This window comes from Microcaecilia unicolor, chromosome 10, assembly GCF_901765095.1.
Source record: "Microcaecilia unicolor chromosome 10, aMicUni1.1, whole genome shotgun sequence".
NCBI classification, from domain to species: domain Eukaryota; kingdom Metazoa; phylum Chordata; class Amphibia; order Gymnophiona; family Siphonopidae; genus Microcaecilia; species Microcaecilia unicolor.
In genome coordinates this window covers 18,073,225-18,099,714 of record NC_044040.1, presented here as the reverse complement: position 1 = coordinate 18,099,714, position 26,490 = coordinate 18,073,225, and the positions used below count along the sequence as shown (strand labels likewise).

Here is a 26,490-nt window from a genome sequence, read left to right as displayed (position 1 = left end):
CTATACAGTCCACTGCACTGACCACTAGGCTACTCCAGGGACCTGCTGCTCTAATAGGACTGGCCATAACATCTGAAGCTGTCAGAGGCTGCTATGTACTTTTTTTTTCCCCACATATTTGGGGGGTGGGAAGGGGTTAGTGACTACTGGGGAATTAAGAGAGTCATACCTTAATCCCTCCAGTGGTCATCTAGGGCAGCTTTTTGTGACTTACGCGTGATTAAAACAGTTCTAGACCAAAAAAGGTGTTTTAGCTCTGGATGTTTTTGATTTGTTCTATTATAGCAGAAAAACATTCAAGTTCTAGGAACAACCAAATCCCACCCCCCCTTTGCATAGAAAAACATCTTTAAAAACATGTTTCAAAAATAGCGATTTGGACATTTTTGGACCAAAAAACACCTGCCACTTTGCACCGTTTTTCTGTTTTGAAAATGAGCCCCTAAATGTAGCAAACTCCATCTGTCAACTAGACTAAAACCTATAGAGCAGATATTTGTCCGGTGTATGCAGCATTATACAATGTTTGTAGTAGCATGTGATCTAGGACTGCATATTACCATCTTTTACCAGATTTTGGCAGTGCTATTAAATACAAAAACAAAAAAAAACCTCTTCAACTATATAGGCAAATGCATACAGTGTCCATAGCGAGCCACTATGGAACGGCTGCTCCTCAAACAATGATCCGGGGTCTCAAAAAGCTTTAAACTAGGCGTTCTTAACCTTATTCCCAAGGGCTGCAGGAAGAGGTTGAAACAGGGTGCATAGAAAGGTCTTGAAATTTCAATTTATTGAAACTTTCTAGACAGTATTGGTAGTATATCTTTGTGCTACTGTAGCACTATTGGCCGCTAGCAGCAGACTATAAAGGACACGTGGTTTAAGAAGGGGGTACAAAGAGTTTAATTGAGTAAAGGGGTGCAGGAACCGAAAATGGTTAACCTAGTAACATAGTAGATGACGGCAACCTGCACGGTCCATCCAGTCTGCCCAACAAGATAAGCACCTCCAATTTAAATAAACCATGATCCCAGGGGTGATCTTGAGAAAGCTGGAGGTCTAATAAGGAAGTGGGGGTGGGGGGAAGAGAGCTTGCATTATTGTAATTTAACCACCTTTATGATGAAATTGACCTAGGGCAATGTATACAGGTACGTTTTACCCCTGCCACCTACCTGGTAGTAGGAATACTTTTCTAAAGGGGCCACCCCCACACCAACTGCTTTTCAACCTTGCCTGCAGATGGATTTAGCGCAGTTTGATTATGGAACTTTGGCAAATATGTACAGGAACCATAGCTAGTTGAACAGAAGATGTGCACATAGTAACATAGTAGATGACGGCAGAAAAAGACCTGCACGGTCCATCCAGTCTGCCCAACAAGATAAACTCACATGTGCTACTTTATGTGTATACCTTACCTGGATTTGTATCTGCCATTTTCAGGGCCCAGACCGTAGAAGTCTGCCCAGCACTAGCCCTGCCTCCCAATCTCCGCTAAGCTTCTGAGGATCCATTCCTTCTGAACAGGATTCCTTTTCTGTTTATCCCACGCATGTCTGAATTCCGTTTTCGTTTCCACCACCTCCCGCGGGAGGGCATTCCCAAGCATCCACTACTCTCTCCGTGAAAAAATACTTCCTGACATTTTTCTTCAGTCTGCCCCCCCCCCCCCCCCTTCAATCTCATTTCATGTCCTCTCGTTCTACTGCCTTCGCATCTCTGGAAAAGGTTAGTTTGCAGATTAATACCTTTCAAATATTTGAACATCTGTATCATTCAAATATCTGAAAGGTACTAATCTGCAAACTAACCATTTCCGGAGATGCGAAGGCAGTAGAACGAGAGGACATGAAATGAGATTGAAGGGGGGGGGGGGGGGCAGACTCAAGACAAATGTCAGGAAGTATTTTTTCACGGAGAGAGTAGTGGATGCTTGGAATGCCCTCCCGCGGAAGGTGGTGGAAATGAAAATGGTAACGGAATTCAAACACGCGTAGGATAAACATACAGAATCCTGCTCAGAAGGAATGGATCCTAAAGAGCTTAGACGAGATTGGGTGGCAAAGCATGTGTGTGATGTTTGGCCTGGACATAGGGAAGAGTTTTTGTTTTCTTAAACTTTATTATAGGTGCAAAAGCTTAGTAGAGCTGACTAGTGTGTATAAATATTAACACACAGCATCTGCTGGAGACCACCACTGCCTCATAAGTACTGGATTAAGAACAAGACCAAGGCCAATGTATATACACATTTTATTAAAAAAGTTATTACACATTTTTCTTTATACACAACTAATCAAGAGGTTATATTCTTGAAGAAGTGGCATTTGTCTTGTAGACAGGCATGCCTACCACATTACCACAATGTAGGGGGTAGTTGGGTGGGAGGAGGAGGTAATTAAAAATAAAACAAAAAGCTTAGACTAGGGCCAACTGCCCTTTTCATCTCTTCAAGTATCACACAATATGTACCAAATACAATGAGGAAGACAAAAGCCGTTCCTCAGGCTATGCACTCTCCTGGCAGAGTGCATGCAGGGTAAAACCTAAGATTAAAAACGGAAAGCAAAGAAAATCAAGGAGACTGCTCCTCACCAAGAGCTTGGACTGGGGTATCTACCAATTGGCAAAAGTCACCTTATATGAGCATATATGCTCCTATAGGGTATTGTTTGAACTACACCTCCCAATTTTCCTTAATGAAACAGCTTTATTTTAAGAAATGGCAGGGTATGACCCAGGTCAGCTTAATTTTTTTTTTTTTTTGGAGGGGGGGGTTGTTTGCTGGTTATTTTGAGATTTCAAACTTGACCTAAAATTAACTCACTTCCCAATGCACATTGTTCCTCTGGAGCAAGATTTCCCAATATAGAGGGCAACATTGGCAGGCCTATGCCCAGACAACGGAAGCACCAGCCTCCCTCCCCCCTCCCCAAAGTTACACTTTCCAAGTTCTTCCAAAGACCAAATACACTGGACACTGAATATAACATGAGAATGTTAGTGCAATAAACTCACAAATCAAAGCAAAACCAAGCTTTGGATTTTTGTGGTGAAGGGTTGTCAAGTGAAGCATCTCATTTCCTTCCCTACAGCTGGACCAACCCATCCCTCTAATGTACTGTGCAAATGTGATTTAAAATAAAGGAAATGGCCAGACTGTGGTCAACGTTTCCCCCCTCCCCCCTATTGATAGGCTACTTCACATGGGATCTAAGTTTATTTAATTTGTTAAGTCCTTCATAAGGTTAATTAAAAAAAAAATAACTACATCATACATGTAGCACAAGGACATGCATCAGTGCAAAACCAGATAGCAGGAGCTCCTTTTAACGGTAAGCCTGCAGGTGGATTAGATCCTCTGCTAACACAAGGGGCAGATGTCTCATAAAGAGCTATATTTGTCTTCAGTCTTGCAGGGATCAGAGCTAGACCAACAGAGGTGATTTTTCTCTCTCTCTCATGAGCAGACATGCCATGAAAAGAGTACCTTCATTTTTTTTCTGATCGTCCACATATCACAGGAAGTCTTGGTATTCACGATATTCTTATTGAATATTCATGAGATATATTTGCACGCCTACTTCCTCCTGTATACAAGCCTCTCATATACATAATTTCAGTAGAGCTACTGAGAACCTGACCCACTGGCAGACAGCCCTCAAAGACTAGGCTTGAATACTAAGGTATTCCATGCACCATCTTGCTGTCGGGTCCTTTGATAAGCATCACAACTAACAAAAACTTCTGTTTTCCACCAGATATGGACTACAACTCTTGTACCAATGATTTGCAGCGGAAATTAGTGCAATATCACTGGATGCCAAAAGGCATTCTTTACAGCTCAATTGTCTACACCAGTATGCAAAACAAAATTATTCAAATTGAACTGGGGTAGTAGTAGTATTTTACAACCCTTTTTCTTAGTGTAAGTTGCTCTTTAAATCTTTTTGGAGGTGTGGTGTAGAAAGGTGCAAGCAGGATGAGAAATCAAAGGTAACCGGTCGGTTCAGGTGCTGTAAGTAAATACTATGAATAAATAAAAGGATTCTACTGATGACACTGTTCACTGTTGCTGTGGCGGGGGGGGGGGGGGGGGGGGGGGGGTCATTTTTCCCACTACCTCCCACAGCCTCTGAGTTTAAAAACAAGAAGCACAGGAAACACAGCAGTCAGGGATATTGTTAAGTTAGTTCCTCATTTCACAGGGCAATAAACAATGGGAGGCAATAGCAGTGGAACCAAAAATTGCCAAGTCTTCATCTCGCACTCGCTGCTGAATGGGATAATGGGGTTTCTAAAGTCTAGAGGCACAAGCTTTCCATGGAAAGTATCTGGGTATATCCTTCGGTAGCCATGGAGAAAATCTCAAATTGCTGAAAAAGCAGTTAAGAGTGACATGTAGTTACTGTCTTGCTGTGGGGTCTAAAGTTTTGAGCCCTGGGTTTTGCTACTTTAAAAGATATGAAGGAAAGAAAATAAGCTATTCTGACCTCACATGCAATCTTGGAGGCCTCTGCTTAATATGACTCTAAGGAGCATTGTGTTCCAGCAGCACAAAGGGCAGGAGGTACTAAGAAGTATACCTGTATATAGTACAGATGTCGCTCTGCAGAAAGTCAGGAACTTAAAAGGAATGTGTGCTACTTCACCCCCCCCCCCCCCCCCAAAAAAAAAAAAAAAAATGGTCACCACTTTAATGCTGTCTGCTGGTATATAGTCTATGCACCTGATCTTTGGTTGAAGGATGGGGCTAGCATACATTCCATAGCTGAACACAATTAAAGAAAAAAGTGAAACTTCACTTGCAAAATTTCAAGTTTTGGTCCAAAGCCAGCTCAGCAGCTTCAACGTCTTCAGAATTTACAGGGTTAAGAAGATCTAACAATCTTGTGTGGAATTAGCCACAAAGTTTAATTTTCAAGACTGGCTGTAATTTTGCACTAGGTGGTACTAGATAGAAGGGGAAAAGCACAGAGGCACCTGTGGAAAACATGCTGCCTCTGGGTTTGTTAAGGGAAGGGTCTTTTCAAAAGACTACCACAGATGCGGCAGTCCCCACCAGACCACAAATGGCACCAATGAGAGCCAGCTTTCCTTCAGCCCTGGAGCTAGTATGCCCAGCTGGATATGACTTCTGAGGAAAGAGAGGGTGGAGGAAAGGGAACATCTGTATGTATATGAACAGCAAAAGCCTGCAGACTGTCAGGCTGCTTTAGGGCATGCTCACTGAACACCATTGCATTAGTGCACTTTATAAATACACCACAGACAGCTATGGAAGAGAGCCAAAGAAAAATGGTAAGCAATTTTGTCCTCAATTATGTGTCAAGATCTTAGCTTATAGATTTCTTTCTTTTCCCAGAAGAAATCCGAGCTGCTGCTGTGTTCATGACTTCATGTACATCAGTAAATTTATGGAAGTAGTGCTCTGACGCCTCTAACAATCATAGCTACAACATGACTTTCGTCAAGATCTTAGAGGGATCTGTGCTACATTCAAAATGAAAATCCAACTTTATATTTAAAGTTAAAATAAATCAAACCTGTGATCATAACAAAGGTCAGTAAGAAGGAAGTTGATATTCTGGGAAGGAACAGTAGCAAGGTTAAAGATGCTGATTCCCAGCATCTAACTTTGGGTTCCAGAACCAAGTGTACAGCTAGTTATAATTCTGGTTAGCAGATCATACTATAATATTTCGTCGAAGGTTGTTTTGGGAAAGCTGCAGCAACTAGGAGGGATGGTAGTTTCTGAATCAGAAACCAGCGGCATCGCTTTCTGAATGGACTCATTTCGTTAGCCAACATCATTCATGGGCTCCTACATTCTCTAACCTAAGAAACAGCTTGCATATGAAAATTAATGTTTAGAAATTGGGGGAATAAGGTGGGAAGCTCTTTGTCTTTACTAAAGTAAAATATCAAAAGCTTTAAAAAAAAATGTAAAGTGTCGAACAGATTATAGGACTAAACCTCATGAGTTATACTGTATGAAAAGATGCATCTGAAAAAAGCCTTTAAAAATGAGAATTTAAACATTTATACAATATTGAAAAAATACATTTTATAAATTGTTTTCACTGAAATCATTACCCAGTATAATCCTACTCCCAGATATAGCACCTATTAGTAATAGTACAGGCATACTGCTGGCTTTTTAGCAAGTAAAAAGTAAAGATCTGGGTCAATGGGAAAATGTGAAACTGTCATAATTGGGGAAAATCTCTGAGCCCATTTCTCAAGTTTGTGCTTCAGGGCTATACTTGCTCAGCCCTGGTTACTCATAGACCAAGGCTAGGTCTATGACTTAATTAAAGATAGAAAATGCAAAAAAAAAAAAAAATAAATAAATTTTAAAAAGCTGGAAATTGCAACTTTACTAGGTTGAGTGTTTCCCAGAGACCCTGGACAGGACCAGCAGTACTCCCTCTACCCCCGCCCACAGTAATAACACAACATGCTAGATAAGAGTTAAAAGTACACCAGTACATGTTACACACTTAACACCACCCTTCCAAGAAAAGCCACAAATGCGAGACAGATAGAAACATTACCACATGAACTAACCACAGACTGAACAGTTGTATTTTACGCGGTTATTTTTAAAAAAAAACAGTATGCCTCATGCCCTTAATTAACAAAAAAGCCACATACATTTCTTTGTATGTCTTTATTTAGGAAAATAATCATGCTGAAGTTGTACTTTCTAGAAGGGAAAAAAAAAAACAACATTGATTGTGCTCTGTGAATTTAAAATAAGAAAAAAAAAAAAAAAAAGATTGTATTTTCCAACCTCAGGAGATTTGACTTTTCCCTTTTTGGCATCATTAACTTTTCAAACTAAAAGAATCTAGAAGAAAAAGATCTAGGCAGAAGTAGAAAGAAAAAGGAAACGATTAACCCAGGAGGATAAACTAAAAACTTTTAAGAACATAGAAAAAAACAAAACAAAAGCTCCCACAAAATAATTCTAACAGAATTCCATTCTTACATTTAATTTTGTTTGAAAAATGTCTCACAATTGAAATTATTTGAAACAATGGTTGAGGATGCAAACACAGGTGTGAAGGAGCCCTTGAGAAATTTGCAAAGGGTCTCCTAAATATTGTCAAGTCTTGTGAAACTCAGTGCTCCTCCCCTCCCCCCCCCCCCCCCCGAAAAAAAAATCCTAGGGTGACCTGGAAACATTAAAAAAACAAAACGTTTGGTAACCTGTTACAAAGGCAGGGTGTTCAGGTACTGCGGGTAATACTGTGAGTAAACAGTAGGGTTCTGCTGACAATGCTGCAGCATGGAGGCTGTGATGGCACCCCCGCTATCTCCCTGCCTCCCCTCTGAAACTCTCCTTATACTGGAAGAAATGAATTTTAATAAAAAGTCTGTAATGCACTAAGAAATAATGTATGTGCAGATCACCTTTAAAGCAAAAAATATTCTTCACACTTAAGTTAGAGGCTTTCATTCAATAAAATTTTAGGAAATAAGCCACTCAAAGTTTAATAAATTCTCCTAGCACGAGCAAACATTTGCTATATTAAAAAGCATGACTGTGACCCAACTGTAAAAACCTATATTCAAAGCTGTGACTTTACCCATAAGACTGACTGAAAATTTTGGTAGAATCTGTCCCTCTAAATTATTAACCCATATACTAACGGTCAAACCAAAGAGATGATGATTATGTCACAGGGAAGAAGCAAAATGGTCATCAAAATGTTAAATAAAAATATTTTAAATGCAAAAGCAATGCCATTAACTCAGACCTTAAACTTGCACGCGGACTCAATAAATTAACTTAGTTTGTGGCTGTTCTAAGACTACTCCAAATTCAAAATGAGCACTGTTAAGAGCCCACAGCTAGGCCTGAGGCATCAAGAAGGTCATTTACCAACGATAAGCACATACCAGCATTAGCGCAGGCTATCTGCTGCAAAGATGACAAGTATAAAATAGGCCACGTTAATGCCATTAACAAACTAACCACCCCACCAATTGTGTTACAGGTCAGACTGCAATACAGAACTAAGCATGACGAGGTTCCTGAATAACCTTTCAATAAGGAAAACGGTCTACTACAGAAACTGCTGGAATCAAAATACAAAAGGTTAGATCAACCCCTCAAATTGCACCTTGGTTTCATAAAACTAAGTGCAAAAGCCTCATTCACTACATTATGGCACAATAATACAAGGGACGTCAATGAATCAGGACACTATGTGGTTCACGTTTGCCAACCTAACTACACTCCCACTAACCTTGGAGTCTGGTTGCAGTGCATTCTGGGGGCCTTCTCAATAGAAAACAAGCAACTCGAAAGAGCAGACAAGTTAGAAAATCAGGACCAAACTGTAATCTCAAGCAAAAGCAGAATTAGGGTGGCGGATATGATTATTGTTGTTGTATGTTTTTACATGCTAACATGCACACATACAGGCGACTATCCTCTCCCGCCCCAGTAAACAGCTTTTACGCACACAGACATTAATTTGGAAGAGGACCATGGCAGCATAAGCTGGAAGAAAATAACCTGCAGCCTCCATTCTCTGAGGCAGTCGCTTCTTGAAGCTGTTTTTTAGGTCTACCTGGCTATGGCTTTCAGTCTGTAAATGATTATATTTAATCGAACGTTCTTTCCTTCAGTATTTGGGAAAAAAAAGTGGAAGATAATGGCCAGAAGGTCTGGAAAAGGTTCCTAATCCTGCCATCTGTCTAGAATCCACCACCCTTTATTTATTTTTGAATACAAGATGTGTACCGTCCCCGACAGCATAGTTGTCTACACGCTGCTGGTGGCAATGATAGAAAGAACGAAATCTGCCCCTTGTGTTCTGATCGATATGTCACTAATAGTAGATGACGCAAAGATCAGGTGAAAGAAAACCCAGCAATGATGAAGATTACAGAACTCACAGCCTAACCTCTATGAGCTGTGTTGCTGCAACAGGAAGAACATAGGAAGTCAATGTTTGCTGAAAACAGAGCAGATAGGACCCAAAACCAGAACCACATACTATCCAAAGTCTCATTTAACAAAGTGACAGAGGAAAACCATTTAATGCTCCTGGTGAAAGACAGGTTTAGGGGGTGTGGAAACGGTGGGGGGGGAGGGGGGGAATACATTTTTTGTTTTAAAGGTACAATTTCCCATTCAGACCAGTCTTTGGAACAATCTGAACACCATTAGGGTTATTTTATAAACTATGTTCATTTAATATTACCCCTCGTTAAACTTACTGAATAGCTAAGTTTGGTTTAAATAGACCCAATTCCAACCTCTAACCAGAAAATGGTAAAATCATGCCACCTCTCCCCCCTCCTAAAGCTGAACAAATGTGCGTTGATCTTCATACGCCATTCACCTTTCCCGAAAGAAATTCACTGCCATCCCACTGGATCACTGCTTAACTGTTTGGCCATACACATCACCAGAAGTCCAAAAAAAGGTAGAGCCTGAATCCTTCTCATGCTGAAAATGCAGCCATTTTGGGTACCTGCTTAAAGCTCAGTTAATGAAGACCAGATCATTAACCTTGTAGACATTTTAAAGTACATGAGCACTAAGTTGTTTGAGAGTAGCTCACACAATCCATGCACCGAGACAGCGAGCTTCTGTTCAGGAAAAAGGCGCCCCAAGTGCCAATAAAGCAGACATGTGAGAGCTTGCAAAGCCCCCAACCAGCCTGAAAGGCAGAAATCCACATCTGAAAACATACTGACAATCCAGGCCATTTGATGGGATTTTGTCTAATGTAATGTTTTTAATTCTCCTTGGAGTTTATAGTTTCCTTTAAAAAAAAAAAAAAAAACTTGCACAGTGGTGGTGTGACTCTGAACAAGCAGGATCTTCCAGAATGAAGGAATTTCATTTCCATTTTCCTTTCTTTCAAGCTAAAATGTTTCCTTCACCTTTTGTATTTTAGCTTTTTCCCCCTTTTAACTTTTTCCATCCTAGCATCCAAGATATTCCTTCCTTAAGGAATACTGGGAGGGGAGCAGAGAAAGCAGCAGCAGCGAAAAATGTTTTATTCAAAGCCTAGATCGTAGCGACTAGGTCTGGGGCCACACAAGGGGGTTTAAAATTTTTCATTAACTGGCACGAGTTCAACAGCGCGTTAACTCTTGACTTGGGGAGTCTGCCTTGCTGGAATTGCAGGCATATGGGCTGCGTACTGTCATCGAAACTGGAATGTGGGCAAGACTGTGTACTTGGGCTTGAGAAATGAATGACTGAAAAAAAAATCAATACCTAAAGGGCAAATATACATAAGTACAGATAGATATTGATATCTATCTATCTATATTTACATTTGGGTATGCCAGAATGCTATTCATAAAAACCTTGTTTAGTAATAAAAAAAATTGCTTTGTTTAAATATGAATATTATAGTTTTGCTTCTCATGGTTAGCAAATAGTCTTTTTTTTGTATTTTTTTTTTCTGAAAAGCATGTTTTGCCTCTTCTACTACAATTCCATGTCCTGTGCCTCGTCCTCTGAGAAGTCAGACATGGAGCTCTCTGATGAGCTGTCCCCAGTGCCTTCTTCCTGTTCTTTTAGTGCTTCTTCTGTTGCATATTTCTGGATGTATTCTGTGGAACAGAGACAGAGAGTATGATCAGTTATGCTTTGAAAAATAGTGGAAGGGAAAACTAAAGAAACAGGAAGAGAATCTTACAGCACCAGAGAGAATACAACACACAGTATAATACTGTGTAGACACATTAAATGACTAAATTACACTGTGCAAAGAAAACTGTTCTACAGTGACTGTGAGGGTGCTGTTTTACTTAACTGAGGGCCCCTTTTAGAAAGCAGCAGTAAGCCCCAACGCGGGCTTACCGCTGGGCTACCACAGCAGCCCAGCAGTACTTCCCAACCCCAGCGCACCGTCATATCTGGCGTAACAAAAATATTTTTGCAGTACCGGAGTGTACCTGGCAGTAATCGTGGAGTGCCACATGCTGCCCAGTTACCGCTGGGTTAGCGCAGGAGCTCTTACCGCCACCTAAATGGGTGGCGGTAAAGGGATCCCCCCAAAACAGCTGTGTGGCAAGTGCTTTACTTGCCCCACGGCCATTTCCTGCAGAAAAGAAAGACTACCTTTTACCAACTGTGGTAAAAGGGGGCCTCATCGTGTGTCAAAAACACACGCTGATGCCAGTGCAGGCCCCCTTTTGTTGTAGCTTGGTAAAAGGTGTCCTGAATGTATAAGAGACATCTTTCATAACTTTAGAATACAAACGCTACATTAAATTTACTTTTCTTGAAATGGAAAAAATTTTTCCCCACTATTCAGGACTAGGAAAGAATGAAAACTGTCTACTGTTCCTTGAAGTGTCATGGTCTGCACCAAAAATTATATACAGGCTGCAGGAATACGAGATCAAGGCCCCTTCCCCATCACAGTTCGAGACATTTTCATCTACTAGTTCAAACACTTCTTTGCAGAGGCATGAGCATTCACTTTTTTCAATTACGAGCAGAAGAGTGAACAGGTTGCCTCTTGCTTTGTGCCTGGAAAATGACACTGCTGATTTTAAGCAGGGTTTAAAGATTGACTTGTTTGGGCAGGTTTTTGAGGTTGTGCCTTGAACTGGTATCAAAGCCCTAATGCAGTATATTTTTTTATTTTCTTATAAGATGTGCAGTTATTGTCTGCTTATGTTTATAGTTTTTATGCGATCATGTTTTAATTATGAATTTTACTCTAATCTGATTAAAGTAACTGGACAATAAACGTGCAAATTGTGCAGGCTGGCTCCCAATGTCAAACTAATCAGGACTTCCCACCAGGAGAGATTACTAAATTTCTCTGAATCTGCTCAGACCTTATCAAATAAAATACTCACATAGCCAACTACATCAAAATATACAGTAACTGAAAATCAAACATTGGGAATTTGGGAAGTGTAGACAGTGAGTTCACAGAAAGGTATTTACAGTGAAACCTCGGTTTTCGTTGACTTCTGTTATCGTCGGTTTTGGTTTTCGTTGATTTTTTCAGTGAAAAATGTGTCTCGGATTTCATTGGTTGTCTCGGTTTTCACTGCTAATTTTGCAAAAACAAAGGGTGACCCACGCGTTCTCCTGCTCATTGTGGCGTTGTTTCTCGTTGTGTGAGCATCACCCCACGCGTCTAACACAACGCCCACAAGATAAAATCACGTGCTCAAATCTCATTTTCCCTGTTAAGTGTTTCCCTTGCTAATAAGTTAACCCTTTCCCTTTAGCTCCATCATGGGACTATATTTATTCTCTATAAAATGTGTTTTTGGTATGTTTTTTGGAGTGTCTAGAATGAATTAATTGGATTTACATTGATTCTTATGGAAATTGCCTCGGTTTTCGTCTGTTTCTGTTTTCATTGATTGTTTTCGGACAGATTATCAACGAAAACCGAGGTATCACTGTAATGGGAAGGTAAAATGCCTAGATTAAATAAAAAATGTTCAGAAGAATATATTTTCAGATTCTGACCAACCCAGTTGCTTAAAGTGCTTTGTAAGTTCTATGGGTAAAGCAGTTCAAGCAACTGGGTTGATCAGAATCTGAAGATCTATTCTTCTGAACATTTTTAATTTAATCTAGGCATTTATAATACACTTAACCTTGTGTTAGGTATTTCCTACATTTTATGGAGTAATTTTTTTTCTTATTTTGATTTCTTTTATGTATTTTGATATTGTGAACCACCTAGATCCTGTTACTGGGTTAGCAGTATATCAAGTTTTTAATATACTGCTGCGTCGAATTCCAACATGCAGCTTTGCATGTCTTCTAGACACTTGAACCTCTTTTCTATAGGACCTACTTACTTACACATTTTGTTCCTTTATATACTTCTGAAACATATTAGTTGAGAAATTGATGGTTTTAAGGCTATTAAGACTTTCTGGCTTCATTGAGTAAGAACTGCTGTTTGGATTTGAAATATTTATAATTTAAAAAAAACCATCACCAGGTGGAACATTACATAAAGTAGTTTAAAAAAATGTATAACAGTCACTGAAGATATTACCATTAAAAAAAGTGAAGACTAGTAGCACTTAAAAGGTTCAAAAGTAGGATATTCAACAAGAGAAAGGGCAGCCAATAAAACCCACAGAATGCAATGTAAACCAAGTACAAGAGTGAGAATGACCAATGCGATGAGCCGGGTGAAATACTACTACTACTACTTAACATTTCTAGAGCGCTACTAGGGTTACGCAGCGCTGTACAAAATAAACAAAGAAGGACGGTCCCTGCTCAAAGGAGCTTACAATCTAAAGAACGAAATGTCAAGTTGGGCAGTCTAGATTTCCTGGGTAGAGGTGTAGAGGTTAGGTGCCGAAGGCGACGTTGAAGAGGTGGGCTTTAAGCAGAGATTTGAAGATGGGCAGGGAGGGGGCCTGGCGTACGGCCTCGGGGAGTTTGTTCCACGCGTTGGGTGAGGCGAGACCTTGTGTGACAGCAATGATTGCTTTAAGACAGCTCATCAAACAAAGGAAACAAGTTCCACTGGAGAATGGACTCAACACGGTACCTATTTCGGCCTAAGTCTTCACCAGGAGTCTGGAGCATTGAGTGAACAAAACCAATGCCCAGCTGGCTCAAAACTCCAGCGCTGTTCCAATACCACCACATCAGCTTGTTTCAGCCACCCCCCTTCATGCTCAACATTAACGACAGGCAAACTTCAGCATAGTCATAGCGTTGAGCATGAGGGATAACTACAGGAGGATTGTGCCTGGGCATGAGCTCAAGAGCTGTGCATTACAGCATAGCTCTTGAGCGCATGCCCAGACCAAAAAAAAAAAAAAAGACCTAAAGCCCTGATCTAGTGGACCCATACTCTCTACCCCCCACCCCCTGAGGGCTAGCCCTGGTGGTATAGCAGCGCCCCCCCCAACCCCCTCCTACCTTGAAGAAAGAAGGGACTAGGACTCCCTCTCCTCCTGCTGGGCGCCTCCACACAACGGCAGTGCCCTGCCCACTCTGGGATGCATTGGGCGAGGCTTAACTACCATATAAGGGCACTGGGTAGGGTATGGTGCCCCCATTTTGAGGAGATGCCCAGAAGGAGGGAGTCCTAGTCCCTCCTCCTTTCTTCAAAGTAGGAGGGGGTTGAGGGGCCACCACTAGACCGCCAGGGCTAGCCCTTTTGGGGGGGGGGGGTTCGGGGTCCCACTGGACCACCAGGTCCTCACATCTTTGGGGGTCTCCCCATTCCTCTTCAATGTGCTGGTGAACCCTAAACGCCATCTCCAAGCTAGCTAGCTATATTTTACTGCAGCTTAGAACCACTGCCCCACCACCACCATAAAAATATCTGATCCACTTAGGTTTAGAGGCTTCGGCAAGTATGGTGCTGAATTGCTCAGCCTCTCAGTAAGCTCATGAATCACCTGCACAATCATTCTGGATAGGTGGATAAAAGAAAAAAAAAAATAAAAAGTAAAAGAATCCAGGCAGATGAAGCTGACAGAAAAACCTTAACAAGTTCTTCAAAAATATGTTAGACATTGTAGTCACCCTTTGCAAATCAACACGACTTGTCAAAAAGCTAACCACGTGATTCAATAATGTGCCTGCAGACTTAATGAGATAAGTGAATCTTATTGAATTCTTGCTAAAATAGTACATTTTTCACAACTCCATACAGCATCAAAACTGTCATCCTAACAAAACTATGAAATATGGCAGAGGCATGATGTGTTCATCTCTATAAGAAGGAATATAACTTCACCACTATAACCTGGATCAGAGCACGAGCACTGCTCCTACTTCTGAACTTGGATGTAGCCAAGGGTCTAATGAGCTGAGAAAAAGTTATCACCATAAAAATACAGAAACATTTAAAGTGCAAAATGAGTTCAGTTTGAAACATGAAATAGCACCAAGTCCCATAAGCCCTTACCTTTAATTTTTTGTTTGTATTCTTCTGGTCGGTGGAGATACATTGCTGCAGCGTCGCCATTTAAAGGATCTATTGGGTTAGGATAAGCCAGCAACTGGGGCAAGAACGACTCAAATATATTGGTAAGATCTGCAAGTATTAGCACAGAGAAGAAAAAAACCCTCTAAATTAGTAAGAATCCAAACATTTGAAAAAGACAAGAATCTCAGAACACAAATCAAAGCCAGAAGCAGACCTATAAACAGTGGAGTGCCCTCAAAGCTATAAAAACCTAAAATATTTAGAGAAAAACTTATTTTATACATTCTCACCAGTATAATATGCCCGAGCAACATTAATAATGAAAAATACCATATTAATAGTGCTGAAAACTGAAGTCTACTTATATACAGTACCAGCAGAAATATGCAAGCTTCACTTCCTACTCTGGTAGGGTCATTTTTAGGGATTAGAGCATTTCAGTTCCTACAACATTTCAAATCTTCATATTGTGCAATGAGGAGCTAGACTGAATCAACATTTATATCACGACACACTAAGGAGTACATGCAATAAAAGATTTTCTCTTATTTTGTGTGTATGAGAAAGTGTTTTTAATCCTTGAGGCTCCAGAAGGTTTCAATACAATTGGGGAATAACCTGAAGAAGTTGTCCATATGCTAAAGTGTCCGTCAACCCAATAAGTAAGTTTAGCAGCTCTAAAGGTGAAAAATTCCATATTCCTTTTACTAAGGGCTTCTTTTATGTGCAGTTCAATATAAAAGATGTATACTGATTTCATGAGCAAATTGCTCTCAATAATAAGAAAGCACTTTATTCTAATGAAATAAAATACTTAGTGCTTGCTATTAGAAACATCTGGGTTCGGACCAGCTCATCTTCCATTCTCCAGGTTGGCTGGGGATGCTGTGGAGGCGGCGACCCCGAGGTAAAGGGAGGGGGAGAGTCACGCTTACTACTCAAAGGATACAGGGCCCTTGAAGGAACTCTGGCGCATGGTCCTGACTCTGGACAACTGCTATGACCAGACTAGGTACATGAAAGGAAGTGACCCTATGAAGTTGGCAAGATCTCGCAATTGAGTTGGCAGCCCGAACAGGGAGGAAGCTACCAGGACAAGAAAAATTAAATTGGATTTCAAAAAAAAATTATACAAGATATCACCAAAATAAAGACAAAGTTGTCTTTACCTAATGTACGGTCAAGTTTATAGTTTGTTATGATTCAGAAGGCTCGGTACTGGAAATGCTCCTTTTTGAAAAGCTTGCAAACTCTTGAAATGAAAAATTTCAGTTTTGAACCAATATCTATCACCTTAATCAATGTGCTCTATAAAAAACATTCTGCATAACCTATGTAAAAAAGTAAATGCCCCATTACTCAACCAATTGACCAAACTGATTAGATTAATCTGATTGAACAGTTAGGGCTTGATCGCAGCAAGCCCTGTTGAATCTAAAGCTCACTATATATTGAATCTTACCATGTGTGAAGTAGTCATCACAAAGTTTCAACAAGAACACTATGCCACAATCCATGGAAATTCCAGAAAAACAAGAAAGAAGCTGTTGAAATATCAGTCAGGAAAGGGCTACAAAGCCATTTCTAAACCTCTGAGACTCCAAACCACAGTGAGAGTCATTATCTCCAAAAGATGACGACTTGGAACAATGGTGAATCTTCTCAAGAGTGGCTGGCCTGCCAAAATTACTCCAAGGGTGCAGTGACAACTCATTTGGGAAGTCAAAAAACATCCCAGAACATTCAAAGGATTGCAGGACTCTTGAACCTCAGCTAAGGTCCATGTTCATGACTCCACAACAAAAGACTGGGCAAAAATGGGCTTCATGACCGAGTAGCAAGCCTGGAACCATTGCTATCTAAGAGTATCATCAGTGCTCACTCATTTGTAAAAATACACCTGGATGATTCCCACACCTTTTGGGATAATGTTCTATGAACAGACAAATCAAAAGTGAAACACTTTGGAAAGCACAGGTCCCATTATGTCTGCTGCAAAGCAAATACAGAATTCCACGGTAAGATCATCATGCCAGTCAGTCAAACATGGTGGTGGTAGAGAGATGGACTAGGGATGTTTTGCTGCCTCAGGACCTGGAAAATTTGCCATTATTGAAAAAACAAAACAAAACATGAATTCTATACTGTCCGAGAAAATTCTTAAGGAGAAAGTTCGGTCATCTACCTGTGAGCTGCCTGTGGGTTACACAGCAAGACAATGGCTTAACACACAAAAGCAAGTCTACATTTGAATGGTTGAGGAGAAACAAAATAAAACCCAATATATGCTGTGACAGGACCTGAAACAACCTCATGCACAAAAAGATCCCTCAACAGCAGTACGAAAGACTGATAAATTACAGAAAGTGACTGGTTGCAACTACTGCTGGTAGGCCAGTTATTAAGTTTAGTGGGCAATTACTTTTTCACCTGGGCTTATCAGTGTTGGATAACTTTGTTCCTTAAATGCATTATCATCTGGAACCCGGTGTGGACGTAGACTAGCAAGATCAAGAACTTTCTAGTAGTGTTCCACCACACATGCATTGGTGCCTTCCCACCCGATGTGCGAGCGAGCGTCCTTCACTCCTTCTGATTAGCTAAAGAAAGCAACTCCAAGGGGAGGTTGGTGGGTATGTGAGAATACCTGGCCTGCTGTCCTCGGAGAACAAAAATGGTAGTGTCTGATGTTGAGTGCTGCATGGGAATGGAGATCATGGGAAATCCCAGAAGTATGATTTCTCAAGAAGCAGGAATCCTGCAGGGATGGGAGACATTGCCACAGGTTTCCCACGAGAGGGTTGTCAAAATCTCTGGTGCTAACCAGAGTTAGGCTTCAAACGCACTTAGAGGGGTGTGAATGAAAGAAAAATTGAGAAGTATTGCATTAGAACACAACCAAGTAGTTTAATTTTCTTTTACTCCTAGGGGGCTAAAGGAGAATTTAAAAATACCTTTGAGTTTAGGTTTTTCTGTAGGGTCTTTGAGAATGCTGTTTAGTTTACCAATCATGGATGTGATTACATTACCTAGTACTTATATGCTGCCTGCACAAATGTCCAGTTTGAGGCGAATTACATATTATAAGAGTACCAGCAAAACAGTCTGGGAAGTACAAATAATATTTATATTAAACCAGCCCTAAGACAGCAATCAATATTTGTTAATCTAAGAGATTAGGTGGGAAAATGTGGGATACAAATGTAACAAATAAAAATAAATAAAAAGTAGATACTTATTAAATAAAATAGTCTTAACAGAATTAAGAAAGGAAATGGTAAGTCAAATGAATTACAAATATAAGCAATACATTCCAGAACTTGGCTGTTTGATAAAAAAAAAGGGGTAAGAAATTTTCTCTTAGATCTTAAACCATTACACATTGGAGATCACCTTAAAAATGTCAGGTCCCATATCTCGAATGCAGAACTTTAGTCAATGTGAACACATAAACCAGGGCGATTCTATGAATAATTCTGAACAAACAACTTAAAAATGCCTCCACAGGCCACCAATGAAGTTGAATATAGTAAGGTGTAATCTACCAAACTTCAATCAGCAAATCAACCGTATAGTTGTATTTTGCATAGTTTGTAACTTCTTTAACAAGTTCTTAGAAAAACCCAGATAAACTAGATTACTGCAATATAATCTAACAGTAGAAGCCTTGATATTATGTAATCTAACAATACCCTAATTAGGTATTTTCAAATTCATCTGAGGTTATATCAAACAGAAACATTGCCTAACAAGCACATTTATTTGTGTTTCCAACATCAGGTTTTGATCAAGACCACCACCAAGGAATCTAAGTTGTAAAGTCATATTATTTACTGAAAAGGAGTAAACCTGAGGAATTATCCCTTTCGGAACAACCAAAAGAAACTGTTTTATCATTGTTTAATTTTTTATCATTGTTTAATTTTAGCCAACTGTTGGACATCCAGGTGATAATCAAGGAAATACATCTCTCTATACTAGATTAAATTTCGTAAATATTGGTGGTGGTCAGAATTAGCACTGTGATATCAGCACATAGATACCCCAAAACCTGCTGTCTCTAATACAAAACCCAGCGAGAACATAAGAACACTGGGAGAGTGGTGAATCCTACAGCCCATTTATCTAAAATAATACCATTCATCACAACCAAGTGCAGTGGAGGAGTGTGGCCTAGTGGTTAGAGCACCAGTCTTGACATCCAGAGGTGCCCGGTTCACTTAACCCTCCATGCCTCAGGAACAAATTGTGAGCCCTCCAGGAACAGAATACCCAGTGTACCTGAATGTAACTCACCTTGAGCTACTACTGAAAAAGGTGTGACCAAAATCCAAATAAGTACATAAGGATAGACCGAAGGACCATCAAGCCCTGCATCCTGTTTCCAACAGTGGCCAATCCAGGTCACAAGTACCTGGCAAGATCCCAAAACACAATAATACATTTTGTGCTGCTTATTCTAGAAATAAGCTGTGGATTTTCCCCAAGTCCATTTTAATAAGGGTCTATGGACTTTTCCTTTAAGAAGCCATCCAAACCTGTTTAAAATCCCGCTAACTGCTTTTACTACATTCTCTGACAACGAATTCCAGAGTTTATTTACACGTTGAGTGAACAAACATTTTCTCCAATTTGTTTTAAATTTACTACTTCGTAGCTTCATTGCATGCCCCCTAGTCCTAATATTTTTGGAAAGAGTAAACAAGCAATTCACATCTACTCGTTCCACTCTACTCATTTTATAGACCTCTATCATGTCTCCCCTCAGCCGTCTTTTCTCCAAGCTGAAGAGCCCCAGCCACTTTAGCCTCTCCTCATAGAGAAGTAATTCCATCCCCTTTATCATTTTTGTCACCCTTCTCTGTACCTTTTCTAATTCCACTATATCTTTTTTTTTTTTAGATGAAGTGACCAGAATTGAACACAATATTCGAGGTGTGGTCACATCATGGAGCAATACAAATGCATTAAACATCCTCATTTTTGTTTTCCATTCCTTTCCTAATACCTAACATTCGATTTACTTTCTTAGCCGCCGCCGTACACTGAGCAGAGGGTATCAACGATGACGCCTAGATCCCTTTCCTAGTGAGTGATTCCTAATGTAGAACCATGCATTACGTAACTATAATTCAGATTTCACTTTCCAACATGCATTACTTTGCACTTGCTCATATTAAATGTTATCTGTCATTTAGATGCCCAGTCTCCCAGTTTCGTAAGGTCCTCTTGTAATATTTTTACTATGTGTTTTTGCCTCCAATGCAGTCTTTTTTTCACAGTTCCTCTTTGCCTTCCTTATCAGCGTTTTGCATTTGACTTGCTATTCCTTATGCTGTTTCTTATTTTCAGTCGGTTCTCTCTTCCATTTTCTGAAAAATTTTCTTTTAGCTCTAACAGGTTCCCTCACCTCACTTTTTAACCAAGCCGGCTGTCGTTTGGCTTTCCTTCCTCCTTTTTTGATACATGGAATATATTTGGCCTGGGCTTCCAGGATGGTATTTTTAAACAGCATCCATGCCTGATGTAAATTTTTGACCTTCGCAGCTGCTCCTCTAAGTTTTTTCTCCACTGTTCTAATTTTATCAGTCTCTTTTGAAAGTTAAATGCTAACATATTGGATTTCCTGTGTGTACTTACTCCAAAGCAGATATCAAAGCTGATCATATTATGATCACTGTTATCAAGCGGCCCCAACATCATTAACCCTGCACTAGATCATGCGCTCCACTAGAATTTTTCCTTCTCTTGTCGGTTCCTGTACCAGCTGCTCCATTTCGTCAAGCAATTTTACCTCCCTAGCATGTTCTGTAGTTACATTTACCCAGTCAATATCGGGGTAACTGAAATCACCCATTATTATTCTGTTGCCTAGTTTGTCTTCCTAATTCCTGATAAGTATGATCTTTTAGTGAGAAAACCTCTAAACCAATTTAAATGTTATATCAATATTAGAGTTTTCAAAATCTGCTCGATAAACCAAACTGCATAAGAGCTTTTTTCCTCCTCACTCATCAAGAAGTAGATTTAACAAAACTGTAGGTACAGTGGGGATGGGTGAAATTTCTGCCCCCATTCAATTCTCTATAGAGTTATGTCCCCCCAAAAAGTGAGGCAGCTAAGTTGACTAATTTATTAAATCCTTGTTAAGTACCAGATGACTTCTTTTCATTCTTTCTCATGTCTTCACATCCTGAGGAGAGGTGTCTAGTAATCTTGTTTAGTTTTTGGAACTAACTGTTAGTAAGCAACACTTAGTGGGAGGTGTAAGGAGATGGGTGTTCGTTCCATTGTTTAAAAAAAGTTGATGACTGTGGACAATGTTATAATGTTTCTTCAAGGATCACTGCTGTTTGTATTCTGGTCTGTTTAATCAATAAAAATTATTGAAACATAAATGCCTTGCTAAGTGGCATTGTGTTCCCATAGATAAAACCTCTTGCTGGAATTTATGGGGTTTTGTTACACTACAGAAGATCTGTGATTAATTTATGTGACAAAAGTGGATTATTGATTTTTTTTCTTTATTTTTTACACTTTGTATTAAAATGATTTTTTGCTTTTATACCAGCAGGAACCGTCCATGTAGTAATTTCAGTAAAAGTTTCGTTTTATCTGCTTTTCACATCCATAATCGGTAAACTAAACACTCTCAAAGACCCTACAGAAAAACCTAAACTCAAAAGCATTTTTCAATCCTTTAACCTCTTGGCCAGTAGTTTTATTTTGTTGCTTTGTTTAAATTGTTCAGGGTCCAAATTAAAAGGCATTCAAGGGATTGTACTATCGAGGTCTCAGAACTAATAAAGAATAAGATAACCAAAGAAATAAAAAATTTCAAGCTAAGTGTTCATGAACATTTCATATAGCACGATGTTATACAACTTTCTATGTCATGTTATATAAGACTTCATGTGAGCAAAGCCTATAAAGATGTCTGTTAAGGGGGTCACGTTTTGCCATGCTACGGGGCGGACGCTGAAAAGCAGAGCTCCGTGCGCGCCTTCTAATAATCAGCAAAATCAGCTAAATAGAGAAGGAATCACGAGAGATTATATGTGAGTGGTGGAGTCAGTTAACCCATCAGAGAACCAAGAAACTATAGCACAAGCGGCAAAATGACGACAAAAGCGGTACGAAAAGACTGGGAGAAATCGAAACTGGCGAAAAACAAAATGGCCGACCCACACACCCCAGGTGAGACAACAGTTGGATTGGCGTGGGTAGCTGAAATGACGGCAGCGGTGGAGGCAGCGCTTGATAAAAAGCTGCAACAAATATATAATCGGACAGAGGAAGCACATGAGCGTATCGATAATATATGCTTGGAGCTGGATTCGGGACTGCAGTGCACTTCTGAATTGGAGGAATGTACAACAACGCTGAAGGAATCACATTCGAAACTGCAGCAGAAGGTGGTGGACTTAGAGGCCAAATTGGATGATTTAGAGAATCGTAGCAGGAGGAATAATCTGCGCTTAGTGGGACTCCCGGAAACATTATTAGATAAAGACTTACCAACCTTTTTGGAAGAATGGATTCCGCGGGCGCTGCAGCTTGGAGATCAGCTTCAGAATTTGTGTGTGGAAAGAGCACATCGGATTGGACCGATTAGAGAAACAACGAACCAACCAAGAGTAGTAATATTTAAAAGCCTGAACTTCCGACATAAACAGCAGATTTTGAATGAAATGCGGAAGGGACGTCAGCTTACATACCAGGGACATAATATACTGTGCTTCCAGGATTACTCTCAGCATGTACAGCAGCTAAGGAAAACTCTCGCTGGTGTGCACAGAGCTGTATAAGAAAAAGATCCACTTTGCGCTCCTGTATCCGGCTAAACTGAAGATTACGGACAATGGTTATGACTAGACATTTTGACCAGGTGAATGAAGCTAGAGCCTATCTGCAGCAAATGAATACGGAGGCGAGCTAGGAGGATATCGGGCCGTACTTGATGCATACACAGTGGGACTGTACGGAACTACATTGATTGTTTGTCCTTCCAAAGAGATGGAGGGGCTGCGGCTCATGGTAGGGTCAATACGGAGGGAAAAGAGATGTGGTGGGGACAGTTCGATTTCAGAGTTATCAGTTGAAATATGTATTGGAAGAAAGATGTATTGTGCTTAACTGTTAAGGAGATTGAACTGATGGGTTAAGTATAAATATCACAGGGAGAGAAAGATACTTGTATGACTCTGAAGAAGGCATGGAAAGGGAGGAGGTGTAAGCGACGGAGGGTAACTTGTCCTGATGGAGGGAGGTGAAAGAAAAGGGGATGGGAAGGGTGAAAGGGGGGGAGGGGGAGGGTTGAAAATGTGCAGATCCGGGGTATGTGTGGGAGTGTGAGTGAGGCTCTGGGAAGTGGAAGGTGTTCATTGGATGTGTGTACGGGGATGTTGGGGCTCAGGCAACATGCTCAATGGTAAATATTCTGTTAAGAATCAGAGTGGGTGGAGCAATAACATAATGGGACTGAAAATATACTCTTGGAATGTGGGAGGTATATCATCGCCCATTAAAAGAAAGAAAATACTTCATAATTTGAAGAGGAAAGGGGCGTCAATTGCTATGTTACAGGAGACGCATTTGTCATCTCTGGAACATAAAAAATTACAAACTTGGTGGGTGGGCAGTATGATAGAGGCCCCTGCGTTGGGGAAAAAGGCAGGGGTAGTGATCTTATTCCATAAATCTCTTCAGGTAGAAAAACAAAATGTATACGTGGATCCAGAAGGGAGATATACAGTGGCTCGAGTATTGATAAATGGAGCATCCTTTCTCTTAGGTAATGTGTATGCCCCCAATGTTTACAGTAAGCAATTTTACAGGAACATTATTAGTAAATTGCAGTCGGTTAGTCATACGGAGCTGATTATAGGAGGAGATTTTAATATAGTGGCGGACCCAGGTATGGATAGGTCTCACAATAGTCAAAGAATGGTCATTGATACCACAAAGGGCATACCGCTGTTATGTGAGGCATTGGGGGTGGTGGATGTGTGGGGGGTATTGCACCCGGAAGTTGGAGATTATACTCATTACTCACGAGCACATCACACTCAAGCTCGCATAGACTATATCTTAGTAGATGAGAGGAGTTTTGCTAGGGTCCAGGTAGCGGACACAGATCCAACAATAATCTCGGATCATGCAGCAATATTTATAGAATTAAAAGAGCGGGATTCACGGGTTGCACAGAAAAGGTGGAGATTTCCCCCAGAATTATATTATGATCAAAAATTCCTAGCCTTTATACGGGATAAATGGATGGATTATAAGGTTTACAATGGGAAACATAGACATAAAACAATACTTTACTGGGAAGCAGTGAAGGCGGTTCTTAAGTGGGGAGATCGTTGCGTACTGTAGCCACAAAAAGAAGCGAAGAGACAAGGATATAATTAGGCTGGGGCAACAACTGACTATCTTACGGAGAGCATATCACGTCAACAAACCAAGCTCAAGAGAGGCTTTTGGCCACTCAAGCAGCTCTTAATGAGCTGCTGCACCAAAGGAGGACTAAATCGGCTGCTTATTATAGATATCAACTTTATAGATATGGGGATAAACAGGGTAGACTTGGCCTGAATGGTGAGACAAAAGACGGGCAGGCAAAGAGTGTTGGCCTTGTGTCAACCTTCGGGAAAATTAGTGCACACAGATGAAGAGATTAAGCAGAAAATTCATGAATATTACAGGAAACTATGAATTAGATACATCGGAGGAGCTGGATCCGGGGATGTATCTTAGTAATTTAGATTTACCAAAGTTGTCGGAACACCAGAACATGCTGTTGAACAAGCCTATAGATCCTGAAGAAATTTGAAGGGAGATAGAGGAGTGCTTTGAATAAAGCACCGGGCCCAGACGGGTATCAGGTTGACTATATAAGCTTCTGAAGGTAGACATGGCAAAGTCACTGGCGGACTTCTTTAATACATTGGTTGAAGCTAGTGAGCTGTCGACACCATTACGATTAGCGGATATAATGGTATTTCTTAAGGCACAAAAAGATCCGACTAGGCCAGAATCGTATAGACCTATATCACTAATTAATTATGAGGCTAAATAATTTGCAGGGATAATGGCCCAGCGTCTAGCAGGAGTGCTACCAAAGATTATAGCGTTGCCTCAGGTGGGTTTCATCAAAGGTTGACAAATAGTTAAAAATATTAGGAAGATCTTAGCATCGTTAGAGTGGGTGCGTACCAAGCAGCAGGACTCCTTACTAATAAGATTTGATGCCGAACAAGCATTTGATAGGGTTAAGTGGGATTTTCTGTTTCAAACATTATGCATGTATGGGATTGGGGGTTTTTTTTTTTTTTTTTTGAAAAGGCAGTCTCCACACTTTATAATGGGCCCATGGCCAGGGTATGGGTCAATGGTGTCTACGCGCAAGCATTTACCAGAAGTAGGAAAATGCACCAGGGTTGCCCGATGTCTCCTTTACTATTTGCTCTGACCTTAGATCTGTTAATCCGGGAGATATTGGGGAATCCTGAGATCACTGGGATCAAGATACGGAAATGGGAATTTAAGATCTCAGCTTTCGCTGATGATCTATTGGTCCACATACCTAATCCATGTCAATCTCTGCCGGTGCTACTGGATAGCTTTGCCGAATACGGGGCCTTTTCGGGGTTTAAATTAAATACCCAGAAGTCGGAAGGTTTACCCACTAACTCTACATTGCGGAAACGATGGGTGGGGGGGGGGATTTCCATTACGATGGGCAGAAGAGGGATTTACCTATTTGGGAGTCCGGTTAACTGCAGACACTAGTTTATTATATAAAAGGAATATAGACAGACTTATGCAGGATATGAGACAGCAGCTAATACAATGGCAGCATTTGCCATGTCTTTGAGTGTGAGAATCAGTCTATATAGTATGATAATTTTTCCTAGATGGCTGTATGTCTTTAGACAATTACCGTTATATATCTTACAGAAAGATCATAGACAGCTTAGATCAATGTTATCACGATTTTGCTGGGGAGGTAAGAAGCCTAAGCTTAAATTAGAATGACTATATGGAGGATGGAGATTAGGGGCTTAGGACTTCCTGATATTAGATGGTACAATTGGGCAAGCCTGTTAAGACATTTGGCAGACTGGGTATTGGGAACGGAGTTTACACCTTGGGACTTAGAGAGAGATCTTTTTCAGCCCCTGCACCTGCATTTCTTACTCCATGTGTCCTATAGGTGCATGCCTAAATTGAGGCAAAAACATATCCTGTTGCATACCATGAGACGTACCTAGCAATACTTACTTCTGAAATTACACAAGAACCCTTACTGCACGGATATGATACCTTTGATTGGGAATTCTGATTTTGGCCGGGGGTTAGTACAGGGGAAAGTGGCACAATGGGTGAAGAGCGGTGTGGTCTATGTAGCAGACATGCTGCAGGAATCGGGAGAGATTACATCTACAGAGCATATGGCAGCCATAGTGGGGAGTGGAAATTTCCGTACTATATCTTTGTACCTTCTAGGTACTTATGCTCTAGAGGGATATATAAAATACTGGAGAAATTTTTTCTGCCA

General features: G+C 40.5%; 1 protein-coding gene across 1 annotated transcript in view; it reads right to left on the bottom strand.

Annotated features, from left to right (window-relative positions):
- Positions 1–2,786: 2,786 nt before the first annotated feature.
- The window catches only part of UBE2H (ubiquitin conjugating enzyme E2 H), a 140,275-nt gene continuing 116,571 nt past the window's right edge, over positions 2,787–26,490 (bottom strand). The window contains exons 7-8 of the mRNA XM_030217018.1: positions 14,907–15,035; positions 2,787–10,596 (exon numbers count right to left, since the gene is read on the bottom strand). Coding sequence (XP_030072878.1) covers positions 10,472–10,596; positions 14,907–15,035 — 254 coding nt within the window. The 3' untranslated portion in view covers positions 2,787–10,471. The remainder of the gene's footprint in view (positions 10,597–14,906; positions 15,036–26,490) is intronic.